This window comes from Girardinichthys multiradiatus, chromosome 13 (genome assembly GCF_021462225.1).
Source record: "Girardinichthys multiradiatus isolate DD_20200921_A chromosome 13, DD_fGirMul_XY1, whole genome shotgun sequence".
NCBI lineage: Eukaryota > Metazoa > Chordata > Actinopteri > Cyprinodontiformes > Goodeidae > Girardinichthys > Girardinichthys multiradiatus.
Genome location: NC_061806.1, coordinates 15,713,066 through 15,738,763, shown reverse-complemented (window position 1 = coordinate 15,738,763; position 25,698 = coordinate 15,713,066). Strand labels below are relative to the sequence as shown.

The 25,698-nt window shown below is 38.5% G+C and overlaps 1 protein-coding gene across 1 annotated transcript in view; it reads right to left on the bottom strand.

Annotated features, from left to right (window-relative positions):
- The window catches only part of csmd2 (CUB and Sushi multiple domains 2), a 358,433-nt gene that overhangs the window by 86,593 nt on the left and 246,142 nt on the right, over positions 1 to 25,698 (bottom strand). Inside the window, exons 29-39 of the mRNA XM_047382994.1 lie at positions 23,669 to 23,807; positions 23,240 to 23,427; positions 19,495 to 19,689; positions 17,413 to 17,529; positions 15,632 to 15,745; positions 6,631 to 6,726; positions 5,996 to 6,199; positions 5,014 to 5,138; positions 2,833 to 2,929; positions 1,454 to 1,558; positions 1,172 to 1,290 (exon numbers count right to left, since the gene is read on the bottom strand). Coding sequence (XP_047238950.1) covers positions 1,172 to 1,290; positions 1,454 to 1,558; positions 2,833 to 2,929; positions 5,014 to 5,138; positions 5,996 to 6,199; positions 6,631 to 6,726; positions 15,632 to 15,745; positions 17,413 to 17,529; positions 19,495 to 19,689; positions 23,240 to 23,427; positions 23,669 to 23,807 — 1,499 coding nt within the window. The remainder of the gene's footprint in view (positions 1 to 1,171; positions 1,291 to 1,453; positions 1,559 to 2,832; positions 2,930 to 5,013; positions 5,139 to 5,995; positions 6,200 to 6,630; positions 6,727 to 15,631; positions 15,746 to 17,412; positions 17,530 to 19,494; positions 19,690 to 23,239; positions 23,428 to 23,668; positions 23,808 to 25,698) is intronic.

The window sequence follows — 25,698 nt, the reverse complement described above, 5'->3', positions numbered from 1 at the left end:
ACCGCAGTCCAGAATTTAACACCACATTAAAGCCATTGAGACTTTGCTAATGATCCTTCCGTGGTCTTCAAAGTAAATACCACCTCGGGTGCACAATAAGATGGTGCAATAAACCATTTCTTTGACAGCCGCCAAGGCTAAAAGTTAAAGGTGTGTGTGAAAAAACATCAACTTCATCCCATGAATAAAGTCAAGCAGAAACCAATTCATTTTTATTTATTATCATTACCAATTTACATGTGTATCTGTGTGCTTCCCCATTGAATGAAAAATAAAAGGTCAACTCTATTCTGTTCTATTGCTTCCATTATTTTCACTGTTCTGCTGAATAATATCTGCTCAGTCTCAATTGCAAAGTAGATTATTTTGGTAAACAAGGTGGCTGTATTAAGGTATTAAAGTTTATTTATTGTTTTGTAGCACAAATACATATCCACTTTGGATGTGTATGTCTAAAGGACATTGTTCTGGAAGTCTTATGGTTTGTTCACATGCAGTTAGGGTGGATCAATTCATAGTATAAAGGTAAACTGAGGTATAAAAATATTATGGTTTCTAATATTTTCCTCTATGATGTGTGCCCACACAAACCAGAATGCACAAAATCAGAACTACAGAAACTCAAGCTGTTATAAAGATGCTCACACTTGTTTCTTTCAATTAATCATGCTCATTTGATTTGTAGTCCCAGATATCCTGTTAACTCAAAAGAAAGTAACAAATCTGCACTCCACTTATGACATCCTACAGCAGCATTTTGCTTAGATTTGGTGGAGTCAATGACAACCTTTTAGTGATGGAATTAGTGATTTAATTTTAGGGTCTCATAAAGATTTGTTGTGCTCTAAAAGGTCAAACCTTAGTGTGTATAGGCGGGTTTTACCAAGACTGCATTTAAAATCAGATATTACCTTTCGAATAGGTTGAACAAAGGAATAGATAATGGGAACAAAACTGAAATACCGTAAATTAAAATCCAGGCATGACATACCAGTTCATTTGTTACATCTCCTCAACATTTGTACTTATAAGGTACAGTAAAATGTCCTTACAGATTTAACAGACAACTGAAAAGCAAAGCTGCCAGGGACGACATTGAAAACTCCACAAAAGCATCAATGTGGCTTTTAAGGTCATTTGTGACTGAACTCCATTTGAAAGCCAATCTTACCTGTAGAGTATAGCCAGGTTCACAGTGAAAAGACACCACGTTATTCATCTGAAGACGCTCCCCAATCTTAATACCATTCATAGGAACTACAGGTTCTGGGCAGTTGGTCAAAGACACCGCTGATGAGACCAAGAAAAATACAGAAAGAATAATATGATTCATGTAAGAGATTTTAAGGAAAAAGTGATGACATTAATGCATCCTTCAAAAATACATGCATGTATTCTACAATACAAACTAATGTTTGATGTTTAATTGGAATGACCTTGTGCTTCAACTTACTTTTGTATTCCAGCCTGAATCCAGCAGCAGACACACTAATATCTGAGAAGAAGTGAAGGTAGAGTTGGTTCGAGGTGCTGTTTAGAAGGGCTGGAACCGTTGTACCTAGTAGATAAGATTAATAGTGGAGTTTAGCAATGCAATCTCCTCCATAAACTGACCATGACAAACTGCATATGTCACTGGCAAACAGCTGAAAAGACAGACCTTTTTACATTTGTTCACTTCAGTTTGTGGGTTATTTTTTGTTAGAATGTATATGCATAACTGACTCCATATAATGTATTGAGTGCCTTTCAAAAGTATGTGTGCCCCTTAAACTTTTTCACAAACTTAAATGTACTTCACTTGGATTAAATGTGAAAGCCAACACAAAGTAGTATGTATGTGTCACACATACACACAAATATTCTCAATTAGACTTACTTGTGTATGGTGTCCAGGTCATTAAAACACATGAATGTGCCTTTATCTAAATCGTTCTTGTGTAGATCTGGTTGAAGGTTTAGGGCTGTGTTCTTGTTGGAAATTAAACCATTGCCCTAATCTCAAGGGCTTTGCTCCCTATAATAATGTAAATTATCTTCAAGGATCTCCCAGTATTTGACTCCACCCATCCTCCCAAGAACTCTGACTGGCTTCCCTTTCCCTGCTGAAGAAAAGTATCCCCACAGAACATTTTCTGCCACCCCTAATGTTTCCCCTTGAGTAAGGGGATATGCGGTCTTAGCTTTCTGTCACAGCTAGAATGTTGAATACAGGCCAAACTTTCTGCTTTGGTCTCACCTGACCAGAGCACTTTTACCTACATGCTTACTGTAGCCCTTACACAACTCATAGTAAATAAAAAATAAAATAAAATAAAAATCATTCTTATAACACCTTTTTTCACTTCCAGAAACTTAAAATTTGTAGCGTGTATGACTTATAGTTGTCCTACAGGCAGATTTTCCACCTTGAGCTATACAGCAGGTTTATTTGTCATTTTAAACACAGTAGAAATATTTTCTTTAACTTAGAGATTATGCACTACTTTTTGTTGGGCTGTCACATAACATCTATTACAAATTAAAATTAAGTTTGTGGTTGCAAAATGAGAAATGTAAAATAAAGCTTAGAGGTAATAATTATTTAAGGTACTTTATATACAAATCTTTCCAGATAAAAGAAATCTTGCGGAAATGTAACATTGTTTCGGAAAAGCTGTACATTTAAAAATAATTAAAAAAGAAACAATGAGATTCATGTCACAATAGTTATTTGTATATTTCTTTATTAGGAATGATTGTGTACTCCTACTTTGTGAAACCTGACTGGTATACTATATAGCATGCTACAGAATTGGGGTTCACCTAAACTATACACACATTTAACCGTACCTGAGAAGCTGCCAAGCAGTGTGTCAGTGTTGTCACCTCCATCAAAGACCTCCAGTGAATCCCAATTTTGCTCAGTGACAAAGCTGATTACTTGGATCTATGAGAAAAAGTAAGCAATAGTTTAATAACAAAAAGAGTGATTCGATTTAGGGCATAGATCAGAAATGGTATAGTCAAAAAAGCAAGCAAATACGCAAAAGCTCTTGCTTAAGATCATTGAGGTTGAGAGAATATATAAATGTATGTGCAACAGCTTCAGAAGTTATTTTGTTGGAATCTGTTCTAACATCAGACTGGGAGGCATGCAACCTCTAAAACACTTTTACATAAATGACAGATCCTCACAAATAAAAAGAGATCAATCTTTTCTCATTCCTTCTTTACTACAGGATTGCTCAACAGAATCACTGAGTACCAGATATTTAAGTACAGAAAGAATCTCATACAAAGAATTAGACATGTGACTAACAAGGAAGGTAATATAATGACTTGCTCTACTCTTAGTTTCTTAGTTCGAGGATCACCTGGATGAGCTGTGTTGGCATTGTAGGCACTAGATTTTAAAGGACCACTGACAGCTGCATTTAATGCAAAACAGTTTTTTCAAAGAAAAGCAAACCGAGCATAACTTTGCTGAAAGCTATCTTGGATCACAAAAAATGTACACTCTCTGAAAGAAACTGCAGTCTTAGTGCTCCCAATAGTTGCCCAAATGAAGGACTCAAACCTATATTTGATGGGTTCTGACCAAATTTAATGGCCACCTGAAATCTGGGAAAACTGCATGAGCAACAGATTAAAATGAATATTTTAAATCAATCATGCTGTGTCAGCAACTGTAAATTTACCCTTAGACATTGGTCTAAAATACATATTCACTCATGCAGTATTCTCTGTCATCCCTCATTTTTACACTTCCTCCAAGCCTCACTTTCAGTTCGTCTCACACAGCCATTCCTCTGCCTTCTCAGCTACCTGTGATGGTTATAGATCGGATATGAGCCAATTAAAGAGGCTGCAGGGGCTCTGGTGCACTGGGTTCCTGGAGAGACGAGGCAGATCACAGATTGATCTTTCATTAGGGGGCCGCAGCAAATGTGCCAACAAGGCACCTCACTTCTCTAAGTTCTCTTCTGGATTGAGACACTCCAATCTAATGTGTTTCTGGTAGCTGATAGAATAGAGCAATGGTGAGAGAGGCCAATGCAAGGAAAGTGAAAAAGGAACAAGCAAGTGTAGGGAGCCATTGTATACTGTGTATGAAAACAGAAAAAAAAACATATGTTTACCTGGAGAGAGTCTGTAGTTATGAACATTTTTATTTATGTTTTAATTTGTGAAAGTGTCAATATAGTAACTCAACTGTTCTGACTTTTGCTTTATTTAAAATCTAAGCCTTAGCAGAGTTTGTGAAGAAAGCAGCATGCTAAGTGTGCCTGTGGCCCGTCTCGTATATTTGACCTGCAAAGACAGTGAGCTAAGGAGGGGGAGCTAATAGCTGAGGGATGGCACTGAGGTCATTAAACACAAAAGCTGAAACATGGGCTAAAAATCTTTCTGCCAGGAACATCCACTGGGACCTGGCCCAAGTTCCAGCAGGTTCCTATCACACACATAGCAAAGAATAACAATATGCAATCTGAATAAACTCCCAGAAAAGGAAGGTGAGATAATTGAAGAAGCAGTGACACATCAATTTATTTCAGGTTGTGGAATCTCAAATTTCTGGTAAATCAATTTTAGAACATTTACATTTTGAGTCAAAGCAAGGTACATTTTTAGCTACTTTCTTGTACCCAGAGAGACTAAAATTGTATGTATGAATGTAGATGAATGTAGATTAATTAATGGGCTTTGGAACGTCAAAAGCATCCAAAAACTAACTAACATGAGAGGGTTGTGTCACGTAATGCAGAACTATTTCTAAAACTTCATCACAAAAACAATGTTATACTTCTTTTACTTTTGATAGGCATCATTAAAACCCAATCAATCCTTGCTGTCATAAAACAGATCCACAAAATGTTCATTTAGTTCAGTCAATTCTGTGTTGAAAATATTGAGGTGCTTTTTGTGACGTGAAGATATACAGAAAGTGAAATAAATGCAGATTTTTGATTTGTCAATTATTTCATCCAGGAAAGGTGTGACAACACTAAGAATACAAGTCAACAAACCAACCTGGATCCCTGATCCTTCAGGAACATTAATCTTCCACACACAGTTGAGGCTGTTAAGGTAAGGTTCAGGGTAGCCCGGTGATAAGATGGTGCCAGTTCGATGGGTCAGATTTCCTCCACACGGAACTGTAGCAAGAATGAGAACGAAGTAGTGTAATTGTAAAGTGGAAGAAACAGATGCATTGATTTTACAAAAACATAGAAAAGTGTAGTGTGCATTTATATTCAGCTTTAAGTTATTTAAAAAATTTGTTACGGATTCTGAATTGGATTTAGGCGTGAACTTTGACTGTTTGACTGTTTTGATCTAATCTATACTCTTTTGTAGTTCTAGCTCTATTAGGCTTCATCCATCTTCCATCTCCCTGCTGAAGAATAGCATCAACAAAGCATGATGCTATCGTGCTGCCACCAAGTTTTATGGTGGGGGGTGCTGTGTTGAGCATTCATGGTGGAACCACACTCTTTCCATTTCCCGATGTTTCCAAGTTTAGAATGAGCAAGCCTTGCTGGGTACACCCTTGAATCTCAAACGATAACAACATACAAAGTGTGATGTAGTTTGCACCCAACACCAGTTCTGCTGGTGATCATTTATATTAATCAGATTAGCCTTTCCTGCTGTTTGTGCCAAATTCACAACTGGTGACAGCATCTGCTTTTGTGTCATATGTCATTGTAAATAGTGTCCATGTTGATATGCGTGTTTCTATCTGTGTGTATTCTTGACCCTGGGCGTGGCCTGCACCCTTGTGCCTAATGGCTAAATATCTCTGTATCACTACAGGTGATGCCCTGCAGCCCACATCTGAGGAGACAGGATTTTAGGTCTAAGGGCATCAAATAAGAACCAGACACTGAGCAAAAAATAGAAAGTTGGTTAACAAACCAAAAAAATTATGAAACTGAGAGAAAGTGAAAAAGGCTCCAAAACATTCTGTATCTGTCCCCGTATGTGTTTGTTTTTAGCATTGATTTCCTACCAATGCAGCTGGGTATGGAGCTGTTCCATTGCGCCAAGGCATTGGGGACCGTTAAACATTCAATGGCACTCGATCCCTCTAGCACATAACCTGGGCTGCACTCAAAGCGGACCACTTTACCGACAGCAAAGTTGTTGCCCATGCGCCGGCCATTTCGTGGCTCAGGCACTGAACTGCACTGGGTGGCACTGGTCCTTGGCACAGCTATGAAAAGAAAAACAAATAAATAGGATTGCATTGGTTTTAGTAAGTTATGTTAGATACACAACATTAAAATAAGCATTTCTTGTTAAAATTCTTACACTACAAGGTATAATCCAGCCACCCCAATAAATAATAAAAACAACTTCCCTTTGTGCTGGCAGTCCATCATTTTACTTACAATAAAAATGCAGCACTGAATTATTTAACCATTAAACTTTCTCAAGCGCTGACTCTGCCTTTGGGTATCTGTGGTAAATGTCACAACTGCTACAGTGGGTTGTTTAAGAACAACAATAACAGGAAATAGAAATCCCTCTTCAGCACAACCTTTATCCCCACAAGTAACTTAAACAATGGCAGAAGATAATTCATTCAGTCAATAATTCACATATCTCTCCATACAGGAGTGTGACTGTGTGCTCCACACTTACCCTGGTAGACCAGATGAAATCCTCTGGAGTTGGATTGGCCTTTGGCTGTAAAGTGAATCAGGATTTGATTGGAGGTCGCTAATGGCAACGACTCACCTAAGAGTGAAAGCAGGTTTTGAGAAAAGGGCAATCTTGAAGGTATATTTTCAATGGGTACATATTGTCCAAAGATTTCTAGTTATTGTTTTGTGTCCTACTGCTGATATAAGTGTTAAAGCTAATGACTATTTTAAAAACGACTGTATAAGTTGAGCAAGATAAAGGAAGAAAAATCTTCAGAAACACGTATATAAGTTTGTGTTTGAAGAGGCATTATTATCGTTGCAGGGTACTGCAAATTATTGTATTTTTCATGTACTGATTTGCAAATTGCAACTTTTAAAACCTGAGTGTAATTTGTTGCTGCTGGCCAATGTTTTCATTTGAGAATAGGGACTGAATTCATCAATGGTAGTACAGTGGTACCTGGTAGGGTTGTCACAAGATCGTTCTATATAAAAATCCCACAATATTTAGCTTCAAAGGGAAATCAGTCCTGTGGAGCGCCATCTAGTTGCAGCCAGAATGTGGCTTTGACTGGTGAAGTAATTCAAAGCTATTATTTTTTTTTATAAACCCAAGACATACAAGTAAGTACTTTAAGCCCTTTTGTTTCCATGTTGGACACTCCTGTGAGTAAGACAGGAAATACATCTTGAGTTGTTCTGAATTGTTAACTGCCCATCTGATTGGCTGACAACAACCAGTAACAAAAGCACTGAAGAAGCCCAAACCCATTTTAAATAATTAAACTCGCACCATTTTGGGCACCTCATTGAGACAATTGGAACAAAAAAGATAAAGATGATCTGTAAACAATGTAAAAATACCACAATTGGCTAAATGTAAACGCTAAGCTGCAACTCAGCGCTTAGTTAAAGGGCTTTTTAAATTAGCATGGACTGCAGGTTGATCATCTCTAGTACAAAATATGAATTAAATAAAACCTTTTTTGAGTTTTATGACACCATCCCATTTAAGGAAAAGCTTTTAAAGATTTTTTTTTGTTTTTTTAATCAGGTATAAAAGAAAAAGCTCTAAATGGATAAGTCAAATCTGCACTGGAGTATTTTACACTGATAATAGATTATTAAAAACTATTTATGAGGAGGAGGAACAGTTCATGGTTTGTTAAATGTTCCATTCATTTGTCAAAAAAATGTATTTGGAATCATAGTTTTTATAAAAATATTGCTAAACTCCAACCTTAACCCATTCTTGTGAAGCAAATACTGTACATTTTCTTATCTTATTAGCTGTATGTATCATTACACACGGTACATGTATATACAAAACAAATCCTTTATAAGAGGGAGTTATTAATTAATAGTCACACAGAAGTGCAGCTCATATTTTCAACATCCTCACAGAAAATGGCTTGCAGGGCACTACTGAATGTAACAAAGTAGTTTTAAAAATCAATATAATGACTTGTTTTAAAATGGGTTTTTTCTTCTTTTTAATGTGTTTCTTTTCTTCAGTAATGCACTTTGAAGTTCCTTGTATATGAATAGGGCTACACAAGTAAGCTGGACTTTGCAGTACATAACTCGTCTAATATCATATTAATTAGACTTACAGTTGAGAGAACTACTAAGTTTTGTCTTGAAGCTAGGAGAGTTCTGACATACACCTCACTCTGAGTCCTGCTCTTGTAAGGTCAAAAAGATTACTAATACTAGGTTAATTTCTTTGTCATTGCTGACACTATCTTCTAATGATCGTAACTGAAGCATCAGCATCTGATTAGGAACAGTGTGACAGGTGCTCAAGACCAGGCTAGAAGGACCACATCCTTCGTTGGCTGTACTTTACTGCCATGCAATCAAGATCAAGGTTGATTCTTTTTTTTAACCTCCTGCTTGAAACCCTCCACAATCAAGCACATTCTAATTTAACAGCAGATTGCAGGGACAAAAATCGAGGGGCCACCTGAGCAGGACTGATGAGATGCCCATGTAGATTCTAGATCAGTTGTTATTGTTGCAGTTTAAAGGTTTTACAATATTGGAGAAATCAAGCCTTTTTTAAACTTCAGAAAAAAAATATTTAGGACTACATAAAGAATTAACTACATAGCAAAAAAGGTTTTAAATAAATACTATATTAAAAATACTTACAGGGCATTGCAAATTATTTATCCAGGTAAAGTTTTTTCTACATTTTTACAAATTAACCACATTGTATATATGTATATTTTTTGGTTTATGTAAAAGCCCAACACAACTTATCGTACAATTTGGAAGTGCAGGCAGGCAACCGATTAGCACATTTAATGACAGACAGGTGTGGAGATGTTTGAAACCCATCATTTGAAAGTGGCAAGAGTATGACACAACTGCAAACTTACCAAGACAATGCCATTTACCTAAACAGACAGTCTGGGCAAGTGAAGGAATAAGCAGAAAAGCAGCCAAGAGGCCCCCGGTAACATTAGGGCAGAAACAAACATCCAGAGCTCAGGTGAGAGAATCTGACAGGACAGCTATTAGTGGTGCATTCCACATAACTGGCATATATGAAAAGGTTTAATGAGGAATTTTCAGTTTTCAAAGAAATCCATATGAGCTCTGTTTGTAGTTTTAACAACCCATGCAGGCTACACAGCATATATGTGAAAGAAGCTGCTCTAGTCAGACAAACACAACTGTCTAACTGACAGGTAAAACACTATCTGTGGAGGAAAACTAACACTGCACATCTCCTGGAACACACCATCTCCATGATGGATGTGGGGGAGCTTGTCTTCGGTAGGAACACACAAGCCAGTCTTAGCTGATGGTAAGATAGATAAGAACAGAGCAATCCTATAAGGAAATGTGTGGCTAAGAAGAAATTGAGGCTCGGGTCGAAGTACACATTCCAGCAGAAGAGCATTCCTAAACATGCATTCAGAGCAATAATGGAATGGTTTAGGTCAAAGCATATTCATATGTGAAGTCCAGGACTAAATCTAGTTGAGAATTTGTAGCAAGACAATTGTCGTTCACAGTTGCTCTCTACCCAAATTTGTTTCTTTGGAACAAAATATTGGCAAAAAATTGCAAAGTTGGTTGAGACATTACCCAAAAATACATGCAGTTGGAATTGTAGCAAAATATTTTTATTTGTAAAAAAAAAATTTGAAAGCCATGTATACTTTTCTTCCACTTTTTTTCCCCCACAATTATGAAGTTCTTGGGATAGGAATACTTTTACAAGGCACTTTAATCATAATAAACAATTCTGACAGTAAACAAAGATATAGGAAGGAAATATATTTATACTGTAAATTTTGACATTAAGTTTTTGACACTTCATTAGCTCAAAGTGTAATTACACATAGCAAATCCTGTATTTGTTGTGGAAAATGTGTTGACTGACAACAAACACGATGTGAAGTGTGGGCATCTCCGTCTCCACCTCTTTGTATTAGTCTCTTTGAGCTGCTGACTGGCTCTCTGCAGTGAAACTCATTACTCTATGTCTGCTTGCTGTCACACTCTAGTGGGAGGCAGACGTGCTTAACCCCAGAAGCAACATCTGTGTGTGAACTAGTGAGTCTATATTTGTGTGCATAAGTTTAGCTCACATGTTGTTTCTGCAAATTTAAATGCAGTGGGTCGTGAGCTCAAATAGTTGGTAATGTATTATCATTGTTACTGCTCCACTTTCTCTATAGGGCTTGCTGAGGCATGGTGGGTGGTTTATTAGAAAAGCACTTTCAACAAGTTGTTATTGGGATGGTGTTTCATAATTTGCTGTGCATGACAGGTATTTATCTCTACACACCAAACACATATCAGCATGTAGCTCGACCTGTGGCTCCTTCCCAGCTCCAAACCAGTTTGCTCTTAAATGAATTACTACTCCGGCATATGGAAAACTGACAAAGACAGATTTGACTTTAATTGGACATCAGTGATCAAAATTCAGTGCCAGCTGATTCAGATACAGGTATTATGCAGATTATTTTGAGAAATTACTGCTCTGGCTGTTGCATCAACTCCATCAACTTTAGTGTAAAAAATAGGAAGCCTTGTGGGAGCTAAAGAAAGCAAATTTACCTTTTCTAGAAACAAACAATTTAGCAGCATGCTACTGTAAGAATTATGACTATTGATTAATTAATATTTATCAAGAATTATAATATAAAATCATAATTTGAAACAATTAAGTTCTTAACCAAAACCAACACTACCAGTGAAACAGAAGCAGCAAATGCACATTGGCAATATAACTGGTCAACTTTAATAGACTCCTCAGTCCCCCGTATTAGATGACCATGAGGGTGAAAATTGCCTTCTTTCCAATGAGTTTGAAAATTTGCATTTAGATAAGTCTTCTTGATTTCTTTATTCAGTCCTCTCATCCAATCTTGCCTACATGCTGTCACCTTTTCTAATTCCCACCTTTTATTGTTCATTTATTCTTCTTTCCCTTTCTTCTTTTATTCTGTTTGTCCCCAAAAATTCACAATCACTGCATATGAGAAAGAGTAACATTTTGTTGAATGCATGAGTTTGACTAGTTTAATTAATTGTGCTTTTCAAGGTTAACTAACAACAGTGAATTGAGCTTGTGTTTTGATTACTGTAATTTACTCAGCCTGATAAACACTACATCGCCATTCAGGGAAAATGAAGTGAATACACCATATGGTTGGTACAGGTAGATAATATTGGTTTATAACTAATTTATTGTTAGGTACGCAACTGTACAGAGCAGCACAGATGTTTCTCTTTCCTGGGTAAAGTGCATCAGGTCTGCCATGTTTGGTTTGATAACACAGTGAACCTGCCACCCAAAGTACTCAGTTATTAAAGTATCTTGTGTATTACGCTGTAAACTGGCTTTTCTAAGGCTTTGTTAGACTCAAGCCGAAGTATTTATTTTGCTTGTGTGGAGTCTCAAGGCTATAGACCTCAACCAAACAAAAACACTGTCTCACTCAACAGATCTTTAAAGGTTAAACCTCTCCATCTAAAGCCAGTTCTTTCGTAGTCCATTGTGACAGTCTATTTTTACAAATAAGACAAATAATTCATTCTCAAACTCTTAACCTTGTTCACCCCAGTTCTCAAAAAATAATTGTCCAATTGCCTGCCAAGCTGTATATGTATATATATATATATGTATATATATATATACATATATATATATATATATATATATATATATATATATGTGTATATACATACACCAAGTGATGCACAATTTCAATCAATTTCTGTTGGCTTGTCGCAATGAATCCCCAACAGCTCATGTTCGCTTTCTGCCTCTTCCTAAAATTACCCACACAATCAGATCAATCAGCATGCATTTCGACACACAGTATCAGTGAAACAGATCATACTAATTAATGAAACAAGTTACTACATTGTTGATTGGTTAAGTGAATGTCTCCTTTGAACCATGACTATAGCTTAGAAAAAGTATGTGAAACAGCAAAATCTAATCAGGATAAAAAATAAATTATAAAAAAAAAACGTATGCAATTAGCTATCAGCATATTATGAGACTTTATACAAAGTGGGTGAAATTGATTCCATTACCAAATGATACAGAAATTGATACATTTCCAACAGACTCGCACACATTTATGTGCTTTTGTAGGACCAGGTTAGAAGTAAGTGTGGAGCGGACCAACATGGACTCCTTAGTAATCGCCGTTGGCGACTTTAACAAAGGTAATCTCACCCACGAACTCCCCAAATATAGACAGTTTATAAAATGTCCGACCAGAGAGGACAACATTCTGGATCACTGTTACACCACCATCAGAGACGCTTATCACGCCGTCCCACGTGCTGCACTGGGCCAATTCGACCACATCATGGTCCACCTGATTCCTGCATACAGGCAGAAACTAAAGCTCTGCAAACCTGTTGTGAGGACGTCAAGGAAGTGGAGCAGTGAGGCTGTGGAGAATCTCCAGGCGTGTTTAGGCTGTACAGACTGGGATGTGTTCAGGACTACTACCAACAGTCTGGACGAGTACACAGAGGCTGTGACTTCCTACATCAGCTTCTGTGAGGACAGCTGTGTACCATCAAGCACCAGGGTGAGTTACAACAACGACAAACCCTGGTTCACAGCTAAACTCAGAAGGTTAAGACTGGATAAGGAAGAGGCCTTCAGGAGTGGGGACAAAGACATATACAGAGAGGCTAAGTACAAGTTTGGCAAGGCAGTGAAAGAGGCCAAACGACTGTACTCTGAGAAGCTCCAAAACCAGTTCTCAGCCAACGACTCTGCGTCTGTCTGGAAAGGGCTCAGGCAGATCACCAACAACAAGCCGAAAGCCCCCCACTCCATCAACGACCGACGCCTCGCCAACGACCTGAACGAGTTCTACTGCCACTTTGAAAGACAAAGGGAAAGTCCTGCAACCATCCCCCACGACGCCCCCCAACAGCTGCAGCCACAATCCACCACCCCCACCTCCCCAATCTCAAGAGGGGCTTTGGCACCTCCAACCCCCACCCAGAAGTTCCCCCCCACCAGCCCCCTACCCACACCGGGGACGGCTCTTTCCATCCAGGAGAGGGACGTCAACAAACTCTTCAGGAGACAGAACCCCCAGAAAGCTGCTGGTCCGGATTCTGTCTCACCAGCCAGCCTGAAGCACTGCGCTGATCAGCTGTCTCCAGTCTTCACAGACATTTTTAACACCTCACTGGAGACATGTCATGTGCCAGCCTGCTTCAAGTCCTCCACCATCGTCCCTGTTCCCAAGAAGCCAAGGACCACAGGGCTTAATGACTTCAGACCCGTCGCCCTGACCTCTGTGGTGATGAAGTCCTTTGAGCGCCTTGTGCTCTCACACCTAAAAGACATCACCGACCCCCTCCTGGACCCCCTGCAGTTTGCCTACAGAGCCAACAGGTCTGTAGATGATGCAGTCAATCTAGCCCTTCACTTCATCCTCTGGCACCTGGACTCCACAGGAACCTACGCCAGGATCCTGTTTGTGGATTTCAGCTCTGCCTTCAACACCATCGTCCCAGCTCTGCTCCAGGAGAAGCTCTCCCAGCTGAGTGTGCCCGACTCCACCTGCAAGTGGATCACGGACTTCCTGTCTGAAAAGAAGCAGCGCGTGAGGCTGGGGAAGCACATCTCTGACTCCCTGACCATCAGCACCGGTTCCCCCCAAAGCTGTGTTCTCTCTCCTCTGCTCTTCTCCCTGTACACCAACAGCTGCACCTCCAATCACCAGTCTGTCAAGCTTCTGAAGTTTGCGGACGACACCACCCTGATCGGACTCATCTCGGATGGTGATGAGTCCGCGTACAAATGGGAGGTGGACCATCTGTTGGACTGGTGCAGCCAGAACAACCTTGAGCTCAACACTAAAGACAGTGGAGATGGTTGTGGACTTCAGGCAGAACCCAGCTGCCACCATCACCCTCTGTGACTCCACAATTGACACTGTGGAATCTTTCCGCTTCCTGGGAACCATCATCTCCCAGGATCTCAAGTGGGAGCCAAACATCAGCTCCCTCATCAAGAAAGCCCAGCAGAGGATGTTCTTCCTGCGGCAGCTGAAGAAATCTCTTTGAGACTCTCCCCTCTGGCAGGAGGCTGCGGTCCATCCGGACCAAAACCTCACGCCACAAGAACAGTTTTTTCCCATCTGCCACCAGCCTTGTTAACAAAGCCCGGAAACCACACTGACACTCTTCCTTTCCCCCACACCCCCCCTTTTTCTGCTGACAGGACACCTGGAACCTGTAACTCTATGCGTTACATTAACGCTCAGCTTGGACTCCTGCTTTACTTGCACTGCCATAATTGCACAATGATCACCTGCACTGTTGTACCGCTCTCGCATCCTATACGGCTCTACATTTAATCTCACCCACTCAAACTGTGCAAATATATTTATATTATATTGTAGATATGTTTATACTGTTTAATTTGTATTGTATTGCACCAACTACGCCAAAACAAATTATGTCCAAAAAACGTACTTGGCGATAAAGCTTTTCTGATTTTCATTCTGCAGGACTTGTATATGTCATTCCCAAGACGAATTGATGCTGTATTGGCCGCAAAAGGAGGCCCTACACCATACTAATAAATTATTGTGGTCTAAAACCAGGTGTTTCAGTTTCATTGTCCAATCCCTGTATGTTGGCAGGAAAACTATTAGTCGTGGACTCCAAAAAAAATGGCATTGTTAAAAGAAATCCAAAAAAATATTTATTATATTTGTAGTTTGCCACGAGCCATGAACAACACAATAAATGTGGAAGAAGCTGCTCAGCTCAGATAAGACCAAAATTTAACTTTTTAGCCCACACACAAAAGGCTAGCTGTGCTTGGAAACCGAACACTGCACATGACCCAGATCATGCTAACCTCCTGCTGATTCATGTTGGTGGTAGCAACATGATGTGGTGATGTTTTTCTTAAGCAGAGATAGGAAAGCTGGTCATAGCTGATGAGAAAATGAATTCAGCTAAATACAGGGCAAGATGAGGAAACACTTTTAAAGGCTGCAGAAAATGTGGGACTGGGGCAAATGTTTCAGCTTTAAGCAGGAAATTACTCAAAACATACAGCCGGAAACTGCAATGGAAAGGTTTAGATCAAAGCATATGTATGTGTTATAATGGCCCAGTCAAAGTCCAGACCTATATCCAACTGGGAATTTGTGGCAAAACTAAGAAATAAATAGTCACAGTAACTATCCACCCAATCGAACTGCTCGAATTGCCAAAATATTCTGTTTCCAGATAAACTAGTACAAACATAATAAAAATGTTTTGGAAATGCAAAGTACAGACTCAGTACAGCTGAAAAATAGGCATATCACACTATTTGAAAAACATATATATATTTTTTTTCATTTCACAACTCTGCACCACTTTGTGCTGGTTTTATATATGACCAAACAAAATGATGAGAAAAGCTCAAGTAGTAAGAATATTTTTCAAGGCACTGTAAACTGATGACAGTCAAATGCATGCTTAAATACCTGTGTGTGCTCCAGACAAAGAGCTCAAAACACGGGAATGTTGTGTTGGTCCATCATAAACCTCCACTATGTCATTCAAAGCAGTTTGGAAGAAGACAAACTGGCTGAAGACCACTGGAAAAGAGACACAGATAGAGCAGAGACAAAAGATGAGAAATGAACTAAAACATTGCCTGCAAAAGTCACGGAAAAGTCACTCTTCAGTTAATTTGAAATGACTAAGGAAATTTGTATAAATAATCCTCGGCTTTCTCTAGATTCAAAAGAAGAGTATCAACACTAATTTAAATCAAGTTGCCCTCCTTAAAGCAGGGTGGATTATGCCAGCAGCTATGATAAAACCAAAAACTCACATTACAAAGGGGATCGGGAAACCTGTCGGGGCTTGATGGTCTGTCAGTACAAGAAAGGATTTACAGTGACAGCCAATCAGTCAACGATCTGTAGCTAAATCTGTACTACAGGGCTTTCATCATTTCAACCAAGATGTTATACAGGGTTTCCTTTACCAGTAGTCAAGCTCTTCATAGTCAATCGATCTCTGGTTTTTGCTTGGGATAAATGGTGCAGGTTAAAGAGAAGGGAAAGGAGGGGCAATATTTTCCTAGCTTCTAAATATTTTCCTTGTACATTTCTATCATCGTTGTCAATAAGATAAAACTACTGGTCACACTGACTCATCTGCACTGAGTGAAATACTCTATTATTAGCCTGTGTATGTGCCTAATGAGAAACTGCAAGAATGAAGGCAAAGGTTTTTCCTTCTCTGCACGACAAAGTGAGCTGCCTTGGGCTTTGCAGTCATTATCCAGGAAAATGCAAATGTAAATTTTAATCATTTCAATTTTTTTTCTTGTATGGACAAGGTGTATGGACGCATAAAGATTTCAACATTTGGAAGACAAGGTGAAAACAAATCCAAAGTCAAACACAAGCTGATGCTTTTTTTGGAGTTATTTAACCATGACAAGAGCTTTTCCCAAAAGAGGCATGATGCTGATAACTCATTAAAAAGCATGTGGTTAGAGAACATGTAGCAAGAGATAAAAACACAACAAGAAATAAAAAATAAAAAAAAACAGGAGGCACAAACAGTCTGCTAGAGAAAGTGATGTAGAGAGAGATCCTGGACAAGTGAAGGACATTTTGAATTTACTCATTCGAGCTGTATTCTGCATTGTTTTGCCTTCTGAATAATTTGATGCTTCTGTAGTATCAGATAAAATATTGGAAGGAAAGGATGACCTTTAAGATGGAAATGCCAAAAAGAAGTAAAAGTCAAGAAAAGATGAATCTTCCAGGTGTTCGTGTGTAGGTGTGTGTTTGTTATAAACATAGTGAGTATCTAGTGTGCTGCATGATGATTAAATTGCTCTACCAATGTACTGTAAAAAAACTGACATGAGTCTTGTGTAAATGTGTCTGTCAGCCAATTTGATTTTACTCTCAGTGGAATAAAATAGGATACATGCATTCAACAAACCTCCCAGGAGTAGCAGCTTGATTTGAAGTGAAAAGACAGTGAGTGTGTGAGCTCTTAACAGTTTAACACCAGCTTTCTCCTGCTCTTTCTGTCACTGTGAATATACAGACACTGGAAAAAAAAATAATGATTCCCTCTGTTTTTCCAGCAGTAAGAAAATAAAACAGAATTTAGTAAGGCAGCTGAATATGGTTTGGGTTTGATCACAGCTTCTTGGGGGTGGCTGAATGATTATATTTTAAACAAACACAAATAGACCACTTTACAGACTCACAAACTTAAAAAAAAAATTTCTTACCATAATCCTTGGGCACGGCTACAGAGTACAAACAGGTTCGAGAACTGGTATAGTTGCCAGGGTAACCAGGAGACAAGACTACTCCCTCTAATCCAGAATACTGTCCACCACATGGTGCTGCAGAGAAACATAAGGATGAGACATGAAGAGAGACAATAAAGTACCACGAGGCAGACACTAAAAGAAGGTGTAAAGGTAACAGCGGAAGGTTCCATTTCTGAGTTTTCTCTCCATACTCTCTGTTCCATCATTTCTAAATTACTTTTTTTTTGTGTGATTGGGGTTTGGATAGAAGGTGTCCCTGGTGGTTGCCACAGTGAAAATTGCCATGTTTTCCAAGTGTCCATCTGGGTTAGCCTGGGTCTGATAAGAGTCTCCTCTCCATGTTTAAGCCCTGAAAATACCTGGTGCGAGCCTGGATCTTTGTGGTGATGCTGTACAGAGGCATCTCATTAAATGTGGATATCACTGAAAGGTTAATTTACTTCAGCTTGTATGATAAATAGAAATGTCTTCCAAATACGAATGTCAAGGATGTCGCAAGCAAGCACAAAAGCCCAGGTTTCACAACCCTGACTTTGTTACGTCGGTACACTCTATGCTCCATGAGATGCTGCCACAGTTGCACACTTTTACCTGTGTTGTTTTCCTGATACCTGCTTCTTCTGTGTCTGGTATACCAGATACAGAAGAAGCAGGTATCATAACAAGTGCATGGAAAGGTCGAGAAAGTTCAATGCTTCTGTGTGCAGCATCACCCAAGCATAGCCCTGTACAAAAACAATGAAATTGGAAGTTTCCTAACATTTTGTAGCTCATGCAGAAGCCTGGACTGATTTTTATTTGAGTGCAAGCTGAAGATTGTGACATTAGTTATTCCACCGTTTCTAGTCAGCCTTGTATGGGATGCCAGTTATTCTGAACTGTTTTTGTTGTTATAATGGGTTTTGGTCCCAGTGCCGATGTTCTAGGATGGTTGTCGTAACTTGTGTCCTAATGGAGGTTCTGTGTCCGCCATAAAAATCTATACAACGGGTAAAATAAATATTTAAATATTGAACATATCAACGTCTAAATATTTCTAATGGGGCATTGATATAAATGTCACACCAGATTTCAGCAACATCCAAAGAAATCCACACATAATAAGGAATCAAAACAAATTAGTCAACTAATAAAGTCATGTGTGAAAATTTGGAATGGCAGGGAATTTTACCCACTATAAAATACTCCTAGCAAATTTCTTTGCTAGGAGTATTAATGACACTGTTTGTCAGATTAATGACACTGTTTTGCTAAAATGACTGATTTGGATGCTGGCCAAATTGGTGGGGTGTAGGAACTACTTATTTTAATCTATATTATTTTTAGTGGAGAAATGTGTTTTCAAATACAACATAAAACTTCCTGTTCATGGGAATTAAATATGTTTTTATAGATTCAACTATATTTTGCAGTGGGCCAATATCTCTGGACAAAAAACATTTTTTCTATTGATTTCATGCAATATTCAATTTTTCTGAGAAGCTGAATTTGAGTGAGATAAATGGCATATCTCACTCTTTGAGTAATAGACCTATACATGTTGTTGATTGTTTTGTATTAAACTTTGATTTTCCTGAGTTAACTGCTTGCTGGCACTTTTTAAATCGAATTACTAAAAGATTTTATAACGATAAAACTTTTCAATGACATTCTGATTTATTTGGATGTGCCTGCATGTGAGTGGATTTAGCTTTTGTGTGCAGTGAGCAAGTACACAGAGTCAGAAGCAGGTTCTGTGCTGTCAGGTATATTTTCCCAGCTTTTCAGGGGTTTATGCACTGCATGCAGTAGTTGTGTCACAGGGATATCAGAGTGATGCAGAGTGTAAGGGAAAGATTAGCAAAATAAGACACTCTTCTGAAACTTCAGAACAAATTAAAACGACATATGTATACCTGCAAATATGTACCTGCAAGACATATCTCAGTAAAAAAGCAACATATGTTGATTTAACCATATAAATGTTTACGTGTGATAAACTGACTGGGAAGACACGGCTTGTGCTCTGAACAATCAACTCCAGATGTCGGTGTTTACCTATGCAGATGGGTTTGGGTTTGTTCCAGCTCGGTTTGCCATCTCCCCCCATGATGCAAGTGAGTGTTGGGTCTCCCTCTAGAGTGTAGCCACTTTCGCAATGGTAGGTGACAGTGAAGCCCAGCTTGAGATCGGTGCCCACCCGCGTCCCATTACGCACAAGGCCAGGTTCGAAGCAAGATTCCCTGGGATTTTCTGTGCAGACAAGAAACACAGTGGAAACTCTGTGACAGATGGAAGGTTGTGGATTTCAATAAAAAATATTTTTGTATCAAACTGCATAAGATATGTTGGAATATAAAATGTTCTGTGTCTGAGGTTATTGGTACTCTTTATTTCCAACAGCTTGACTGTGTTTTTCCACTTTCCCAGTTTTATGCAACTCTGTGCTGTCCTGTTGTTAGTAAATACTTTACATCTATATGACGGCCACTTTCTGTCCAGCGCTTGACGGTGGGCTCTCATCTGTGGCTACTGGGATATGTATGGTTGTGAAAACAGACAGGCAGCTGATTGAAAGTGGCAAGGCTCTGGCCCAAGGTCTGCTGACTGTACACAGCCGCCTCTCAAACAACACTTCTCTGTGCTCTTAACTTAAGAAGACAATGCAAATACGCAAGCTTTCTTTATCAAATACATACACACAAACACGCCTACCCTGCCAAACCTCTCTCTCACACGCTCTCCTTCTAACCACATATCAATCACCAACCCTGAGGTCATAAGATAGATGTCTTGCTTAATTTAGCAGTGCATTGTTCTAGGTGGAAAATGTGCATGTGAGATGCAGCCTGTCAATTTGGCACACTTCACACCGTTACAGCAAAGATAAACGTAGGAAAGATGCCTGAAGTCATTTAGTTCACTCCTAAACAGATCAGATTCTGTTCTTAGAGTAAACTTTAATATTTGATGACTTAACACACGAAAGAGAAGTTGAGTCAAAACTTCTCTGTTGTCAGAAAAAAAGTCTCTTAAAACCAAGCACCTGACAAAAATATGTAAAATAGTCTGTCAATAACTTCATAAACACAAGTTTCAAATAGAAAAACGTGAGCAAAACATAAAGCTTCACTGGAATGTCAGTAAAGACTAAAATTGTATTTACAAAAGTCAATTGATTGATGTGTCCCATGCCTGGCATTATTAACTTAATGTTAAGTTCACATAGAATTTATGTATTGTCACTGAGTTTACTGTACCTTGCAAACGTATTGATACTTTTTGAATTATGTTTTGTATTCTGTTTGAATTTTATGTGACAGGCTAACACAAAGTAGTGCATTGTTGTGACCAGGAATGAAAAGGACACACAGTTATTAAAATGTTTTATAGATAAAGATCTTAAAAATGTGGAGGCGCTCATATGCTGTGGGATGCCAACATCCTTGTCCCAAGGACAGGAAAGATGTATGGAGCTAAATACAGGGCAATCCTGGAAGAAAACCTGTTAGAGGCAGCAAATAACTTGAGACTGGAGTGAACGTTCTCCTTTCTACAGCACAATGACCGTAAACATACACCCAGAGCAAAAATTTAATGGTCCGTAAAAAAGTATACTCATGTGTTAGCTCAGTCAAAGTCCAGAACTATATCCAATTTGGAATCTATGGCAAATTGGTTGTTCACAGGTCACAATCTGGCTGGGCTTAAGCTATTCTGGAAAGAAAAACATTTTATTCTCTAAGTGTTATACCCAAATTTGTTTTTGCAAATCAATACCAAAAATAGATACAATTTTTCTATCACTTCAATTATGCACAACTTGTGTTGGTCTATCACATAAAATCCTAGTAACTAACATTTAAAGTTGTGTTTATAACATGACAAAGTCTGAAAAGCACTATACATGTATAGTGGTTGGCTGTGACCTAGCGGGAAACAACAATATAGACTTAGAATGGACTTGGATGCGTTTTACTAAACCACATTTTAGAGGAGGAAAACATTTTGATCGTACAATTCCCTGGGGGGCAGTAAAATATGAAAAAAACACAGAAACTGCACTGCATGAATCTTTGATAATGATATTGCAATGGTGGTCTGACCAATAACTAACTTGGCCAAAGCTTCAACTCGCTGCTCTCTCTCCAAACTGGCCCAAAAATCAGAGCCAAACGTGTCTTTGTGCCATGTTGTTTCTCTGAAGCTGAGGAGGTAATTTATGGATTATTTGGTTATGGTTCATTAGTCTGGAGAATTGGAAGTGGGGTGAAGGAGTTTTTTCTGAGCAACACACTGGGTCCATCTGCTCTTCCAGACTGGCCATACAATAATCACACACTGTATCACACACTGCAGTGAATATCACTGGGAATAAGTTAAAAAGCACTCTCTATAATACAGTTTTTTTCTTTTTGGGGGGTTTGTAAATGAATTGCTGCACTTTGTTGAAACAAACAGACAGCTTCATAAAATCTCTCCATTTGCCTATAGAGACCAAAACCTGGTTGAACACCAGCCAGTAAACAGAGGACTAAGGATCGAATTGGAATTGCTTAAATGTCTGATACCTTAAACAACTCTAATTGAGACTGTGAGATTTAGGAAGATTTAACACTCCTCCCTCGAGCAAGACGGCTTTAACAAGGGTGCGCTGTCTAATTTAAAACTTGTTCAGCATCTATATATCTGTAAGGATATGTTTTTTAACAACCAGACACTGAGGTATTCCCCCCATAATGATGAGAAACAAATGCAAAAAACACTGATGTGCTTTGCTGTGCTAGACTTACAATGACCCTCTGTCAAGGACTCCTGTGATAATTTTGCAATAGATAAGCAGTACAGGATGCATACATGAGCACATAAATCTAAACCTCCCTAAACAATGTGCTGTTGTCAGCCAAGCTCTGACATCAGACAACAAAATGCTGTTTGCTTTAATTTATCGGAAGCCTTTTGTGCAGCTGCGCTGATCTAAAAGAGCTTAACCATGCACACTGTCAGCTTTTAATTTTCATAATTCTTTGTGTTAGTAGGCTGCTTGACGTGTGCATCGATAACACCACCACTAAGCGGACAGTGCCCAGGAATCTAACACATTCTCCATGCTGAAATTCCATACTTTTCCAGCAAAAAATTCAGGAATTCTCAGTTGTGTTTAAACCATTTTAAGAAAAACCCGAGCATTCCCATAGATTTAGGGTATCTATTTAATTTGTGTCTAGGGTTTAAATCTAGAACCTGCAAGGATTGTAAAATGAAAGGAATGCAGGTAGAAGGGATGAAAAAATGGACATCAGAAAGATTGAATAAGGTATAGATGAATGGATGCACAGATGAATGGATGCACAGATGAATGGATGCACAGATGAATGGATGCACAGATGGATGGAAGGATGGATGGATGGATGGAACTTTTAAATGATAGGATGAGGGGAAAGTCTACAACCCTTAAAATCATAATCCATACTTCTAGATAATTTTAGAGACGACATAGGCATGGGAACCATTAGATCTACATGCTGTAACACAGAGCCCATTTTTCAACATATGAATCTCATTCACTATGGACTAGAGACAACAGAAAAAAGTAAAAAAATAAATAAATAAATCTGAGTTCTCACTTTGCCAGAAGAACTTTAAAACATGAATTGTTTGGGGATTAAACCCATATATCCTGTTTAAAATTCACAGTTTCGTTAAGACCCATACAACGCTAGAGATAAAAAAAAATCTCATGGAGACACAGTAACGTCAGGTTCATAGCTCTGTTCATTAGCCTCTTAACAAATGTTTGTACCTGTATACTGCAGCACAAATCCGTTACTGCTGAGGGAAGCGTCGCTGCGGAATGCCATGAAGAGCGTATTGGAGCTGCTCTCAATGCGATCTGGAACATCGGTGCCATAGAAACTACCCAACAAGGGACTCAGGGAGTCTGGCCCATCATAGATATGCAAGAAGTCATAACTGGGCTCCAGGCTGAAACTGGTTGGAGACAGTCATATTAAAAAGGAATCAGGATATCTTCAGCATGAATGAACAGCAAGTAACAGTGCAACATTCTTACATGCAACTCATACAATTTGAGGACAAGTAGTTTTGCGGCTTTGGATCAAAGATGAGAGCAGACAAGGAACATAATGATTTATTAAATGTAGCAGTTACAACAACTTTTATGTGAATATATATCATATTATATAATATTTTCTATGCTGCAGAAGCTTACTGGTTAAAGCTGAGCGAAATGACATAGTCCTGTGTGACAGTAACTCTCCAGTCACACTCTCTTCCATGTGGGTAAGGTTCAGGGTAGTCTGGAGACAGAATCAGCCCACTTGGACCCGTTAGGTTCCCACCACATGGAGCTATGGAAAGAGAGAAATTATTTACAAATCACTAAAAATGTTATTGATATTTGACAGTGGGAATCTAAAATGTTATATTTGGATGTATTTATTGCAATGAGGATAAAAGCAGCAATTAATAGAAATAAAAGTAATCCTGCATTTTTTTTTTTTTTTTTTAACTCTCACTGTATAGTCTGAAATAGAAATGGGCCACTGTAAGAATCTCATGGCATTGTAACCTCGAATAGAAATGTCATCCCAGTATTCTCAGAGAAACAATGCTTAAGGCTGCTGCTAAAATAGTATAACATGCTGAGTTATAACTGTTAAAACAATATTGTTTATGATGTCACACCCACTAAATCTAGTTGTATTTGCAGCATGTTGGCTGTAGTCTACTTAACAGAATTTTCTTAACAAGAGTGACAGGTGGAGCTTTTGCAAACCCAGCCTCTAAGTGTTTTTATAACACCTAACTGGTCTATCTTTTAAATCAGGGAAAAGGTTCCATTGCTTTTTTCAGCTGTCATTTGAACAGTGCACCACAACCAGGGGTGGGGGTGGGGGGTTGGCCCTTGAAGAAAACTTCAGTCACTCTAGCACTTTCCCTGGCATCTCATTAAAGTGTCTTTCCACCATAGGAACAGTACGATACATTTATTCGGTTTTATAACACTGGTAGAACTTGTTATCTGCAACTGGACCATGCCTAGTCTGAAACTTACAAATACCACTCAAGAGAACTCAGCCAATATCAAATATAACCCCTTTTCCATTAGTACCTATGTACCTCAAAGTACCTCATATAAACAATGCTATAATGATCATCCCTGTCTGAGAGTATTTTGGATGTACCTTGAGATATTCAACTATAAAATGTTAGTTTCATTTTAAAAATGGCATAAATTTACAAAAACAATTAAATAAAATAAAGATGACAAACACCACACCCCCACCACTGTACAAGTTGAGATAATTTCCTGTGGTTTGAATGTGGGAAAGGGGGAAAGTCCCAAAATTAATTTAACTATTTGTTTCTTATTTGGTGTTTTTCCTTAGTAGTAAGCTAAGACATCAAAAGGTGTGCTCTAAAGTACAGAAAACATAAATGTTTCACATAGTTTCAAATATTTGTGACTTCAGTATCACTGACAGAAAAATAAAACTATGGCAATAAAATTTAGTTATTTAAATTTAAACATACAGTAGACATAGAAAACAAAAATCCTCCATAGCTATGAGAGTAAAAGAGCTTAATTGTTTTACCCATTATTTTTCGCTCTTTGACAGGCAGTATGTAACTTCACAACAGGAAAAAGGGAGATTACTGAGACATTTCTACTGATAATGACTTCCTTATCCCTACCTGTTGGTGTGAGCAAACTGTTCAGGTCCATTAAATGATCTCATTTAAATACCAAGTATTAAGCAAGGCAGCTATTTGCAAGGTTATTAATTCATGACTTTTTGAATGGAGCAAGAAAAAAGAGAATTTTTCACCACACTCTTCAAACTGTTAACAAACAGTGTAAAGACTCTAAGTTTGGCAGGTCAGAATTGTTACTGCCGCGAGGAATGATGAACCTCTGCTGTTGTGATAAAAGAAAGCATCCAGAAAAATGCTATAATCTGCTCTTGCCACTTAAAAGTCATTAAAGATACCTTAAGTGGTTGAAATATGTCAAGCTTTGCATGCTATAAAAGTGGTTTAGTCAAGGGTGTGTGTTTCGCTAAAAAACAAATTTTGAACAGAAGAGTTTTAGTTAACCTGAAAAAAAAATGCTTCATGTGTATACATGTCTTTACACACACACACACACACACACACACACACACATATACCTATATATATTCTGTATAAGACCTTTGAGGGCAAAATTAAGTTCAAATATGTCCAAGGCTTAAGTGG